The sequence below is a fragment of the Cinclus cinclus genome, chromosome 17 (assembly GCF_963662255.1).
Source record: "Cinclus cinclus chromosome 17, bCinCin1.1, whole genome shotgun sequence".
NCBI classification, from domain to species: Eukaryota; Metazoa; Chordata; class Aves; order Passeriformes; family Cinclidae; genus Cinclus; species Cinclus cinclus.
The window spans coordinates 10,030,034-10,040,454 of record NC_085062.1 but is presented as its reverse complement, the minus strand read 5'-3'; the positions used below and the strand labels follow the sequence as shown (position 1 = coordinate 10,040,454).

Sequence of the window (10,421 nt, the reverse complement as noted above, 5' to 3'; positions counted from 1 at the left end):
TTGTGTCTCTAGGGAAAGAATTACTCCAGGTGCAGACAGGAGCTGGGATACAAAACCAGCCAACATTTACTGTCCCTTTCCCCAGCCCAGGCGTGGGACACGTGCCCTACATCCTCTTCCTCAGCTTGCCCTTCTTGGCAGTGCCTGCCCGGCGCCCAAAGGCCATCTGCCGCAGCTCCTGCACCCGCTGCCGGTTCCGGGCCTTGAGGCGTTTCAGGCCCCCGCTCTGCAGGAAGCGCTGCTTGGCCGCCTTCTTGCGCTGCTTCAGGATCTGCTGCTTGTTCTTCAGCTCCGAGCGCACCCTGCCTTGCGCCGGGGGCTGCGTGGGCCCTGCAGGGGACACGGCTGTGCTCAGGGCAGGGACAGAGCCAGACTGAAGGGAGCAATGCAGGGCTCACTATGCAGGCACTTACCGTGCCCACGCCTGTGCTTCCCTCTGAACTGCTCCCTGCTGCGCGGCCTTTCCTCATCCTCATCCCGCTCGTCAACCTTGTACTTCTGCTTCCACTTCTCATAGCTGGGACGGGAGGGTTAAGGGAACACGTGGTGACTCCTCACTTGATCCTGTGCTGTGGTTGTCTGACTGCGCTCCCTCCCCTGGCTGCTGCCCTGGCACGTGGGTCCAGCCCTGCTCCCACAACGCCCAGCTCAGGCAGGCAGCAGTGCCCATGGCAGGATACAGGTTGTTCTTGTAGGAGCTGCTGATGTAGCGCCCGCTCTCCGTCCGCACCTTCTTCTTGTCCTCCTGGCCTGTCTGCCCCACAAACCGCTTCTTCTTGCGGTCCCTGCGAGAGACAGAAGGGTGGTGGGACCGAGCAGTGCTACCCCCAGCCCTGATTCTCCCTCCTGCCAACAGGCAAACCCCACTCACCACTTAAGCAGCTGCTTGCTCTTGTTGAGGTTGTGGTTCTCGTCCCCCATGAGATCCAGCACAGCTCCGGCTGCCTGCTGCTCAAAGGCACTGCCCTCGCCGCCCACGCTCAGCCTGTTAAGGGAGTGATTAGAGCAGCCCCCACACAGCTGGGATGGGACAGCAGCAGGTAAGCAGACTTACCCCCGCTCACTCTCAAAGTCCTTGGGCCGGTATGGGATGTAGAAGTCCTCGTCCTGCTGTGCCGGCTGCTGTGGCTTTTTCCTGGGACCACTTTGTCCTCCTTGGCCCCGTTTTCGCTTCTGGGACCCCACATTGGAGAACACCTCCTGGATAGGGACAGTAGAGAGGTTCAGGAGCCACATCCCCCCAACATCCCTGCAAGTCTCTGCACTAGCTCCCAAGGCCCAGCACAATCTGGGGCCTGGTGCTGCCAGCACTGGGCCAAGGCTGCTCTGCAGCAGTTCCTGCATCCATGACTGCATTACCTGGAGGTCTTCCTGCTCTCCTTCCCCATCCTGGGGCTCAGGAGCAGGCGGGCACAGCCCCTGCCCTTTAAGTGCTGCTGCCTGCTTCTCCTGCTGCCCACGCTGGAACTTCTCGATCAGTGCACGGTCGTGGCGCCGCTTCGATCGCATCACGGTGCTGGCCAGTGTCCGGGATGTGGCATTGATCTCAAAGATGGTCTGTCCCCAGGGCAGGAGCACAATTCTCAGTGAGCCACATGAGCATCCCCTCCCCTCCCGTCCCATCTCATCCCATCTCAACTCACTGCCTTGGACTTGTAGGTTTTAATGCTATCCACCAACTTCAGCCTCTCCAGCTCGCTGTCTTCAAAGCGAGCTCCTGGGGAAGGCAGGCAGGGAGAGGGGCACAGATCAGTTTCCTGGGGAGGGCAACAGGGTCCCCTCCCTCAAGATCCCCTCAGCACTCACTGAAGAGGGGGTGCATGCCCAGCTGGGACACATCCAGGTCCTTGGCCCTCTTGATGGACTCTGGCGAGGGGCCGGGCCGGGAGCGCAGGTACTGCTTGTGGGCGTTGTCTGCGACTCGGCGGAGGCTGCGCAGCTCCAGAGAGCCCTCGTGGTCCGTGAGCAGCAGGCATTCCTCATCATCCACCAGGCTCTGGGGGACACGGCCCAGGACCCCGCCAGCATCTACAGCCCAGGGGACACCATGTCACCTGCTCAGCACCCACCCTGGATTTATGTGAGCAGAGCTGACAGCTCCAGGGAACTTGGCCCTGCTCAGTCAGCACATGCAGGCTGTATCCACGGACCCCAAAACCCCATTCTCCCCATCACCCCTCTGTGTGAGGGCTCACTACAAGACAACAAACTCCAGCACTGGTCAAGGATAACACCTCAGTGGCCACACAGCCACTTACCAGCAGGCATCTCCTGGGCTCCAGCAAGGACGAGCGGGCGCCCCAGGAAGAGGTGGAGGTCGAACACGTAGGGCATCTCATCAGGAGCCACCAGTGAGTAGGCTGTGCCACTCCGGCCAGCTCGGGCCACACGCCCTGGCAAGGGCAAGAGGAGAATGGGAAACCACACTCAGCCAGCCCAGCCTGGCACTACCTAGGCAAGGGACTTCCTGGTGTCCCTGGCAGTCTACAAGTGACATTTACCATGGGGGCATGGCTGGCAAGGGGCTGTGGTGGCTGAGGAAGGGGCAAGGGGAAGCCGTACAGGAAAAGCACCAGTCCTGCCCCCAAGAGCCCTCACAGTCCAGCTGGGACATCAGGGACACTGACACTGCTTTGTCCCCAGTCTGTCCCTCAATATCACAGCACAGTGAGGGCACTGGCACCCACCGACACGATGCAGGAACAGCTTGCCCTTGGCAGGGAAGCTGAAGTTGATGACATTGTCCAGCATAGGGATGTCCAGCCCCCGGGCGGCCACGTCGGTGACCAGCAGCACTGGGCACTTGCCCTGGGAGAACTTGGCAATGTTGATCTTGCGAGCGGTCTGGTCCAGAGAGCTGTAGATGTGGGTGCAGCGGATGCCCTGCGCTGTCAGCAGCTGGGAATGGGAGAAGAAAGATTGGATGGATGTGCCCCCAGCAGATTCAGGGCCAGAGACTCCAGAATGGCCACCTGGACCTCCAAATCCCACTGCGCTCCCTCCTCTCTCTGAGGGGTGAATGGATCCAGCACCTCTATGACCACACATTCTGGGATTTCTCCTTCAACCCAGTGAAACAGAGGGAGATTCCAGAAGGGACCTGCCACAGCTGCAGACCTCACATGGGCACCCCCAAATGCCACTTACCTCCCTCAGATATTCTGTGTGGTGCTTTGTGGCCACGAAGATGACTGTCTGGTCCTGGGGCTTCACCACGCTGCGGAGTAGGTGCAGCAGCACGGCCGGTTTGTCATCCCCACGCACGTGGAAGAACACCAGCTGCAGCACGAGGGCAGCGCTCAGCCCTGTGCCACCACTGCCACCCTCGTCCCCTCCTCGATGGCTCGCAGGGGTAGGGGACACAAAGCCTGTCTCGAACTCCCCCAGCCCATCTCACCTTGAGCTGCTCACTCAGCTTGGACTCCACATCCAGGCGGATCAGCATCGGCTCAGTGAGGCCTGTGGTGACACACAGGACACGGGTCACACACGGGGTGCTGCTGGAGACACCCGCTCGGCCCAGCATTAATCCAGCTTGGTTTTCCCAGTGCTGGGCTCAGCCTGGCTGTGGGACTGTGCCGTGTCCCTGTCCCCAGTGCCGCCTGCTCCCAGCTCCTCACCAGCTCGGGCAAACTCGACGAGCAGCTTGGGCAGCGTGGCCGAGAACAGCACGGTCTGGTGGCAGTCTGGGAGCCGGGCGATGATCTCCTGGAGCTGCTCAGCAAAGCCCATCTCAAAGAGCCTGCAGGGGAGGGGACACGGGACATGGCAGGTCCCTCCCTACCACTCCCTGGGCCTCTTCCCAACGTAGGGATGCTGCCAGCCCTGGGGACACCTCTGTGCCCCACTGACCTGTCAGCCTCGTCGAACACCACGTACTCCACGGTGTGCAGCTTCAGCTTCATCTCCACTGCCACGTGCACCAGGCGCCCAGGGGTGGCTATGATTCTGTGGGGACAGAGGTAGTGACAGGACCAGGCCAAGCGGTAGACAGTGTCCCCACACCATCATGGGAGCAGGTCCTAAATCCAACCCAAAGACAACAAAATAGAGACCCTGTTGTCCCACAGGAAGCTGCTCCAAGGGAACACCAGGAATGCCCATCAGGCACACTGGCTCTAGACACCAGTGATGTCTCTGGATAGCTGGTGGCCATTGCCCCACTGGGTCCCCTCCCTGCCCCCCCACTCACATGTCGGGGTTCTCATGCAGGGCAGCAAACTGGTCCTCCATCCTGTGAAAGAGGGGAGAAACTGGAGTGGCACCAGGCAGCTCAGCCCCTCACCAGGTTTTGGGGAGGCTCAGGAAGCAGGGATTGGAGGGGACATGGGGACAGCTTACTTGTCTCCTCCCAGGATCAGGGCTGTCTTCAAGCCAGTGAACTTGCCCAGCTGCAGGGTGAGCAAGAAACATATTGGTGGGATGTAAAACCAACCCCATTGCCCCTGTTGTTCCCCCTCGCCCCCAGGTCCCCTGTACCTCCTTGGTGAACTTGAGGGTCTGCAGGGCCAGCTCTCGGGTGGGCGAGAGGATGAGGGCACGTGCCCCAGCCTGGCTGGGCGCCTTCAGCCGCTCGAACATGGGGATGAGGAAACAGGCTGTCTTCCCACTGCCCGTCCGTGCCATCGCCACCACATCCCGGCCACGCAGGATGGCAGGGATGGTCTGTGGGACACAACTATCACTGTCACCACCACTGTCCCACTGCCACCCCCTGGGGCAGGGACACACTGCTACCCGTGCTCACCTTCCTCTGGATGGGCGTGGGCACCTTGTAGCCCTTCTTCATGATGCCCTTGAAGACAGGGTAGCTGAGGCCTAGGGGAACAAGGACAAGAGAGGGGGTATGGGCAGGAGGGGACAGTCCCTGTCCCAGGGACAGTTGTCCCCTGCCTCTCACTCACCCATGGACTGGAATCCTCCAGATTTCTTCTTCTTCTGGTTCTGGGCCCGCACCATAGCCTGAGTGTCCAGCTCAGCATCGGCGCCATCGTCCTCCTCGGTGGTGGTAGGGAAGGCGGGCAATGGGGTCACAGCGACCTGGGGACAGGGGGACACATGGCTGTGGTGATGGGTGTCAGGGTCACTGCAGCTCTGCGCTGCTGGCATGGCTGGCAGGGCACCAGTGCTGGTGACCGTGGGTACTGGGGACTGGTACTGGGACACTGGTACTCAGCACATCGGCATGGGGACACCGGTACTAGGGACATTGGCACACTGGAAGTGGGGACACGCGTACCAGGAATGCGGGCACTGGGAACACTGGCACTAAGGATACCGGTACTGTGGACACCGGCACATGGAGACCACGGCCCCTGTACCGGGAGCAGCCCCACGGGGTGCAGGGACAGGGTTCCCTCGAGTCGTTCCCGTTCCCGTTCCCCTTCCCCTTCCCCTTCCCCTTCCCCTTCCCCGTACCGGCGCTCCGCGGGGCTGGCGGCGGACGCGCGGTGCCATGTCGGTAGCGGCGGCGGATCCACGTGGCGCGGGCGGGTCCGGAAGGGGCCGGGCCCGTCCCGTGCCCGCCCCGGGGCCGCGGCCATGCGGGCGGCGGGTCCGGCCCCGGCCTGCGGCTCCGCGGGCACCGCCGCTCGCCCTCCGCGGGGCTCTCGGGGCCGCCGCCGGGTGCGGCCGTCCTTCGTGGATGAGTCTCTGTTCGGCCGCCCCGCGGGGGCCCGCCCTCCGCCGCCCGCCTTCCCCCCGCCCTGGGCGGCTCCCTCCGCCGGCGGCTCCCGGCCCGGCAGTCAGTGCAGGTGAGCGGTGGCTCGGGGCTCGCTCCGCGTCGGTGTCCCTCGAGTGCCGAGCCAGGGCTCGGCTGCCCCGCCGGCTCTCGGTCACTGCCGCTGTGGTTACCCCCGCTGTAACCAACACGTGTTTGTTTCTCCGCTTGTCGCCCTCCAAGGTCCCGAAGCCACGCTCCGTCCTTCTGTGACGAGTCCCTCTTTGGTGCCAAGCCTCAGGGTCCTGCCTGGGCAGCTCCGCGGATGAAGAAAGAAGATGTAGCCAAGCTCCATTCGCTGCTCTGGAGTCCCCCTCCCGCCCCCCGAAACCAGCCTGGCCTTTTCGCACGCTGCCCGGGGACTCCCCTGCGAGCCGTCCACCCCCCGGCCTCTGCACCTCCGGCCACGTCTGAGCCCGGCCCCAAGGACAAGTTGTGTGGCTGGAGGCACCCCGGGAGCGATGCTTGTTCCAAAGGCCGGGGTGCTCCTGGCAGAGGGCGTTCTCAGTCTGTCAGCCGGCTGAGCACCCCCCTGGACAGGATTTGCCTGTCTTCCAACCTCGGCGCAGAAAGGCGGAAAAACCAGAATGCTCCAACCACCCCTACTGCCCCTCTGGTGAGGGGTCGGTCCAACAGCCTGTCCGGATCTCCTGTACTCCAGAACGCCAAGGCAGCAGGTGGCTGCAAAGCCAGACCCCCCTGGAAGTGATGCCAGGTGTCCCTCTGGATGTACATATAGCCTTAGTCTACCTGAGGCTTCCCTGTGACCAAGCCCACGAAGACCCTGGGCTTTTCCATGGCTGGAAACAAAGGATGAGGCTGCTCCATGCTGGAAGAAAAGCCAGGAGCCAGAGGTGACCGTATTGTTGGGAGCAGTGCCCTCCTTGTTCAGGGCACAATCCCACAGCACCAGGGCAGGACAGCCTTGGTGGGAACAGCTGCTCCCTGTGATGTCCAGTGGTTGTCAGAGGAGGTTCCTGCTGTCTGGGAAATCCAGCCGGGAAGTTGGAGCAGGAGTGCCCACAGTGCAGTCCAGGGCCCTTCCAGGCACAGGTACATGGGCAGTGTAGCTCCGTGGGGACAGGAAGGGGCTGAGCTCCATGGAGCTCCCAGAACAGGGGATGCTGCTGGGGTGGGGTCCCAGGTGAGTCCTGAGGGCCCTGCCAGGGACCTTGGCTGACCACGTGTGGTGAGAGGAGTCCTGCTCCATCCCGCCTGTGCTCGTGCCTGTGGGAATGCAGGACATCCCTGCTCGGGGCTGGTTCACTCAGGTCGTGGAAACCCCTAGGAAGAGAGGCTGCACAGCCTTTCTGGCCTCTTTCCCACTGCTCCACTGTCCTCAGGGACAGTGAAAATTCTCCCTTTATCCAGTCAGAGCCTTTCTAGTTTGATTTTGTGTCTGTTCTCTCATTCTGCACCTAATCACAAACCTTGGCCCAACCCTCATGGCCACCTCCTCTTTGCAGGTGTTGAGAGGCTGCTCTGAGGTCCCCCAAAAGGTTCCCTTCTCCAGGAAATGGGCTCCATTCCCTCTGCCTCTATGCACTGGATGTGCTGTGGTGTCTCCCTGCTGTCCTGGCTTTGTGTGACCAACGCCTTATGGACTCCTCTGAAAAAGCAGGACAAGGGAGGACGAGCACAGAGGTGAGGAAAGCACTGCCCTGTGTCCTGCTGTGGGATGGTCCCAGGCTGGATGAGGTTTGTGACAGAGAAGGATTTGCAGGGATTTTGGCAGCTCGTGGTGATGAGGAGGTGCTGGGTAGATCCATAATTGTGTGGCTGGTGCTGAGGGTTGTGAGGTGCTCACAGCAGTACCACAGTGTTGCCAAATAAGTGCTCCGAGACAAATCTGGGATCTGTAGGACGCTACTGAGTGATCTGGGCACCTCCAAAGCTCCTCCACTTCCTTTGCTGAGGTGGGAAGGAGCAGCTCTGTCTGTGTGGAGGTGGATAAAGGACATGGGGTGGGGGACCCGGGGATTGCAGTCACTGCTCCCTGGGGAGGGAGGCTGTAGTGAGGAGCTGCCAAGGTTACTAGGAGTTTGGTGACTCCCATGCCGAGGGAAACACTCAAATTCACCCAAGGACACACCAAGCCAGGTTAAGAGCATCATTCTGCACCCAGAAATGATTTCATTGCACCTTGAACAGCAGCAGGATTGGGCCTTGACCCACTCCAGCCAGCCAGGAGCCTGCGCTGAGTGGAATTTCTGCTCATTTCTTGGCTGATGGGAAGCAAGAATAACCTGTTAGTATTAAAAGCTAAGAAGGTGAGTGAGGATCCTTGTGATTAGCTCCAAGCTCTCAGATCTCTCCCTATGCTTCCCATTGAGGAAATTCAGCAGCTCTTCTCCACCTGGGGTAAAATTGGAGGGACATGAAACAATTGTGGCCTTCTCAGAGGAGGGGTTGGGAGTGCTGGTGTCAATCTGAGCCTGATCAGCTGTGTTTGGGATGTGGCACAGTGATGGGCAAAGCTGTGAAGGCTGCAGGTCTCACTGGGCTGGGAGAGAACCCAGATGTGATTTGGACACTAGGTGGAGACAAGAGGGCTGAGGATTGATGCAGCAGCAGCAGGAATGCTGTTTCCCAGCAGCAGGTGGGGAGAGCCAGTGAGGAGAGTCCTCAGCAAACTGGGGAGAGTGTCCTGGAGTCTAAGCAGCCGAGAACTGAACCAGCACCATCTGGGAGAGCTTGGAGTCCTTGGAAGAGGAAGCCTCTTAAAATAAGGATTTTATCTGAAAATGGAGTTGACAGTGGTCTGTGTGGCCAGGATTGGCCACTTTACCCCCACTGCTGTGCTCGGGGTCCAAGGAATCAGTGGGGGAAAGTAGAGCACATCTCATCTCAGCCCAGCCACACTGGCACTTCTTGCTATTTACACATGAGGACAATGTTGGTTAAGTATAAATGGTGTTGGTTAAGTATAAATGGGATGTTTGCATTTTGTTCCATGATTCTCACTCAAATTGGTTTACAACAGCTTTGCTGTTGCCCTTTCCTCTTGTTCTGCCACAGCTGTGCAGCCCAGCATGAGAGCAAAAGCTCCTCTGTGCTCCTCTGGTGCTCACATGGAAAAAAAAAAAAACAACATGTTAAATCTGAATAAAATTAGGTGGGGGAAATGTTCAGTTGTTTCCTACCTCCAGATCCAGCCTGTCCTGTCTCACTGGTGCTCAGCCCAGACCAGAGTTGTTGATACAGAGGCCTGAATCAAGCAGGGGATCCTCCCTGCTCCTGCTCTCATTTTTCTGCCTGCTCAGCACCGACACAAATCTCACTCTCCACCTTTGATTCCACCCTGACTTGTTGCTTACTTGAGGGTTGAAGTCGTATTGCTGCAGGGCTGCTTTCCACTGAAATCAGCAAAGCACTGGGATGGAACGGGTACACTCCAAATATCAGCACAGCTGCAGGAGCCAGGTGCTAACGTGACGGAGGCAGCAGCCTGACCTTAACAGGCTTCACGTCCTACAGGACCTTTGGGAGCCAGTGCTGCTGGATACCCCTCACAGCACCTGCTGCGCCAGGCCAGGGCTGGGCTGGGCTGGGCTGCACTCAGGGCCTGACTCATTCCTGCCGCCAGCGGGGCTGCGAACAGCGACGTGTCCATGCGGAGCGGGGACAGGCGGGTGTCCCAGCCCGGGAGCGGGTTGGGGTCCCGGGCCGGGTCCCCTCAGAGTGCCCGAGCCGCTCCCGCCCGCGTTCAGCCGTTGCCCGGTGACCGTTCGTTTCCTCCCCGGCCCAGGGGCGGGGCCTTGGTGCAGCCAATAGCAGCTCGCGTTTGTCTCCTCCTGGAGTCCGCCCCGCCATCTCAGACCAATTACTACCCCCGTTTGTCTTGAGGGACAGCGCTTCTATCCAATGGCGAGGCTAAGTGCTGGAGGTGGGGAGGGGAGGCGGGAATAGAGCGGAGCCTGTGGCAGGGGGTGGAGGTAGGCGCGTTACGCGGATTGGCGGGAGTGGAGAGGCCACGCCTCTTGGGGCGGGATCCGCGGTGTAGCAGCCAATGGGAGCTGAGGGGCGGGGCGCGGAGGAGCCGCGTCGCTGCGGACGCCGGTTCGGCGGGGTCGGTTCGGGCCGGGGGTGCGGGGGGGTCCCGGGCCGGGCTGCGGGCGGTCCCGGGAGGGGTTGGAGGGTCCGGGGAGTCCCGGGGCCGCGGGCACGGGGGGCTGGTGAGGAGCAAGTCCAGCCAGGGCTGGGAGGAGGGCGCGAGGAGGGCAGCCGAGCCGGGCCTCCCCCGCGCGGTGACAGCGTCGTGCCCGTGTCCCTCTGCCTGTACAGGGGCAGCGGCCGTGAAGTGTCTCCCTGTCGCTGTCCTGGGCTTGCTTCATTTTCCTTTTCCATCGCCTTCCGCAGAAATCCGTGACCTTGTGGCGTCGCGCAGTTTAAAAAAACCCTCCGGGAACTTGATGCGTGCGGACTCCAGGCGGCCTCCGGCGCTCCCTCGTTCTCTTCCGCAGCTGCGGTGCGGGGGCCGGGGCACGGCGGGGCACAGAGCCATGTGTGACCGGGACACGTAGCGCCATGCTGGCCACGGCCGCCGCTCCCGGTGCCGCGGGGTCAGGAGCTGGCCGAGGATCGGTTTGTGCTGCGCCCCCGCCGTCCTGCGAGCCGTGCGCCGGCCGGGAGAGGCAGCCCCGGCTTCGCGCTGCGAGCTGAGCTTGCCACGAATCCATCGCGTCCCGTGTCCTGCGCCGCT

General features: G+C 61.3%; 2 protein-coding genes across 2 annotated transcripts; one reads left to right on the top strand and one right to left on the bottom strand.

Moving 5' to 3' along the window:
- Window positions 1-77: 77 nt before the first annotated feature.
- On the bottom strand, window positions 78-5,457 carry DDX54 (DEAD-box helicase 54). Its single transcript, XM_062504312.1, has 20 exons — window positions 5,419-5,457; window positions 4,905-5,040; window positions 4,748-4,818; window positions 4,480-4,665; window positions 4,342-4,391; window positions 4,193-4,234; window positions 3,853-3,948; window positions 3,621-3,742; window positions 3,398-3,459; window positions 3,148-3,279; window positions 2,688-2,898; window positions 2,259-2,393; window positions 1,807-2,028; window positions 1,644-1,717; window positions 1,360-1,557; window positions 1,055-1,200; window positions 872-985; window positions 681-785; window positions 414-517; window positions 78-330 (listed from the first exon to the last, which is right to left on the bottom strand). Exons 1-20 carry the CDS (start codon window positions 5,455-5,457, stop codon window positions 107-109), a joined length of 2,469 nt encoding a protein of 822 aa, XP_062360296.1. The 3' UTR covers window positions 78-106.
- Window positions 5,458-5,541: 84 nt separating this feature from the next.
- On the top strand, window positions 5,542-8,882 carry RITA1 (RBPJ interacting and tubulin associated 1). The gene is made up of 3 exons (XM_062504271.1): window positions 5,542-5,753; window positions 5,903-6,772; window positions 7,186-8,882. Exons 1-2 carry the CDS (start codon window positions 5,542-5,544, stop codon window positions 6,426-6,428), a joined length of 738 nt encoding a protein of 245 aa, XP_062360255.1. The 3' UTR covers window positions 6,429-6,772; window positions 7,186-8,882.
- The last annotated feature ends 1,539 nt before the right edge of the window (window positions 8,883-10,421 follow it).

Bases quoted from the DNA above. Each gene is read 5' to 3' on its own strand.
- DDX54 (XM_062504312.1), bottom strand. From the start codon at position 5,457: ATGGCACCGCGCGTCCGCCGCCAGCCCCGCGGAGCGCCG. The intron at 2,029-2,258 runs GTAAGTGGCTGT...CCTGGGCTGTAG, and splicing joins AGCCCAGGAGATGCCTGCTG to ATGCTGGCGGGGTCCTGGGC. The intron at 331-413 runs GTAAGTGCCTGC...TGTCCCCTGCAG, and splicing joins GAAGCACAGGCGTGGGCACG to GGCCCACGCAGCCCCCGGCG.
- RITA1 (XM_062504271.1), top strand. From the start codon at position 5,542: ATGCGGGCGGCGGGTCCGGCCCCGGCCTGCGGCTCCGCGGGCACCGCC. The intron at 5,754-5,902 runs GTGAGCGGTGGC...TCGCCCTCCAAG, and splicing joins CGGCCCGGCAGTCAGTGCAG to GTCCCGAAGCCACGCTCCGT.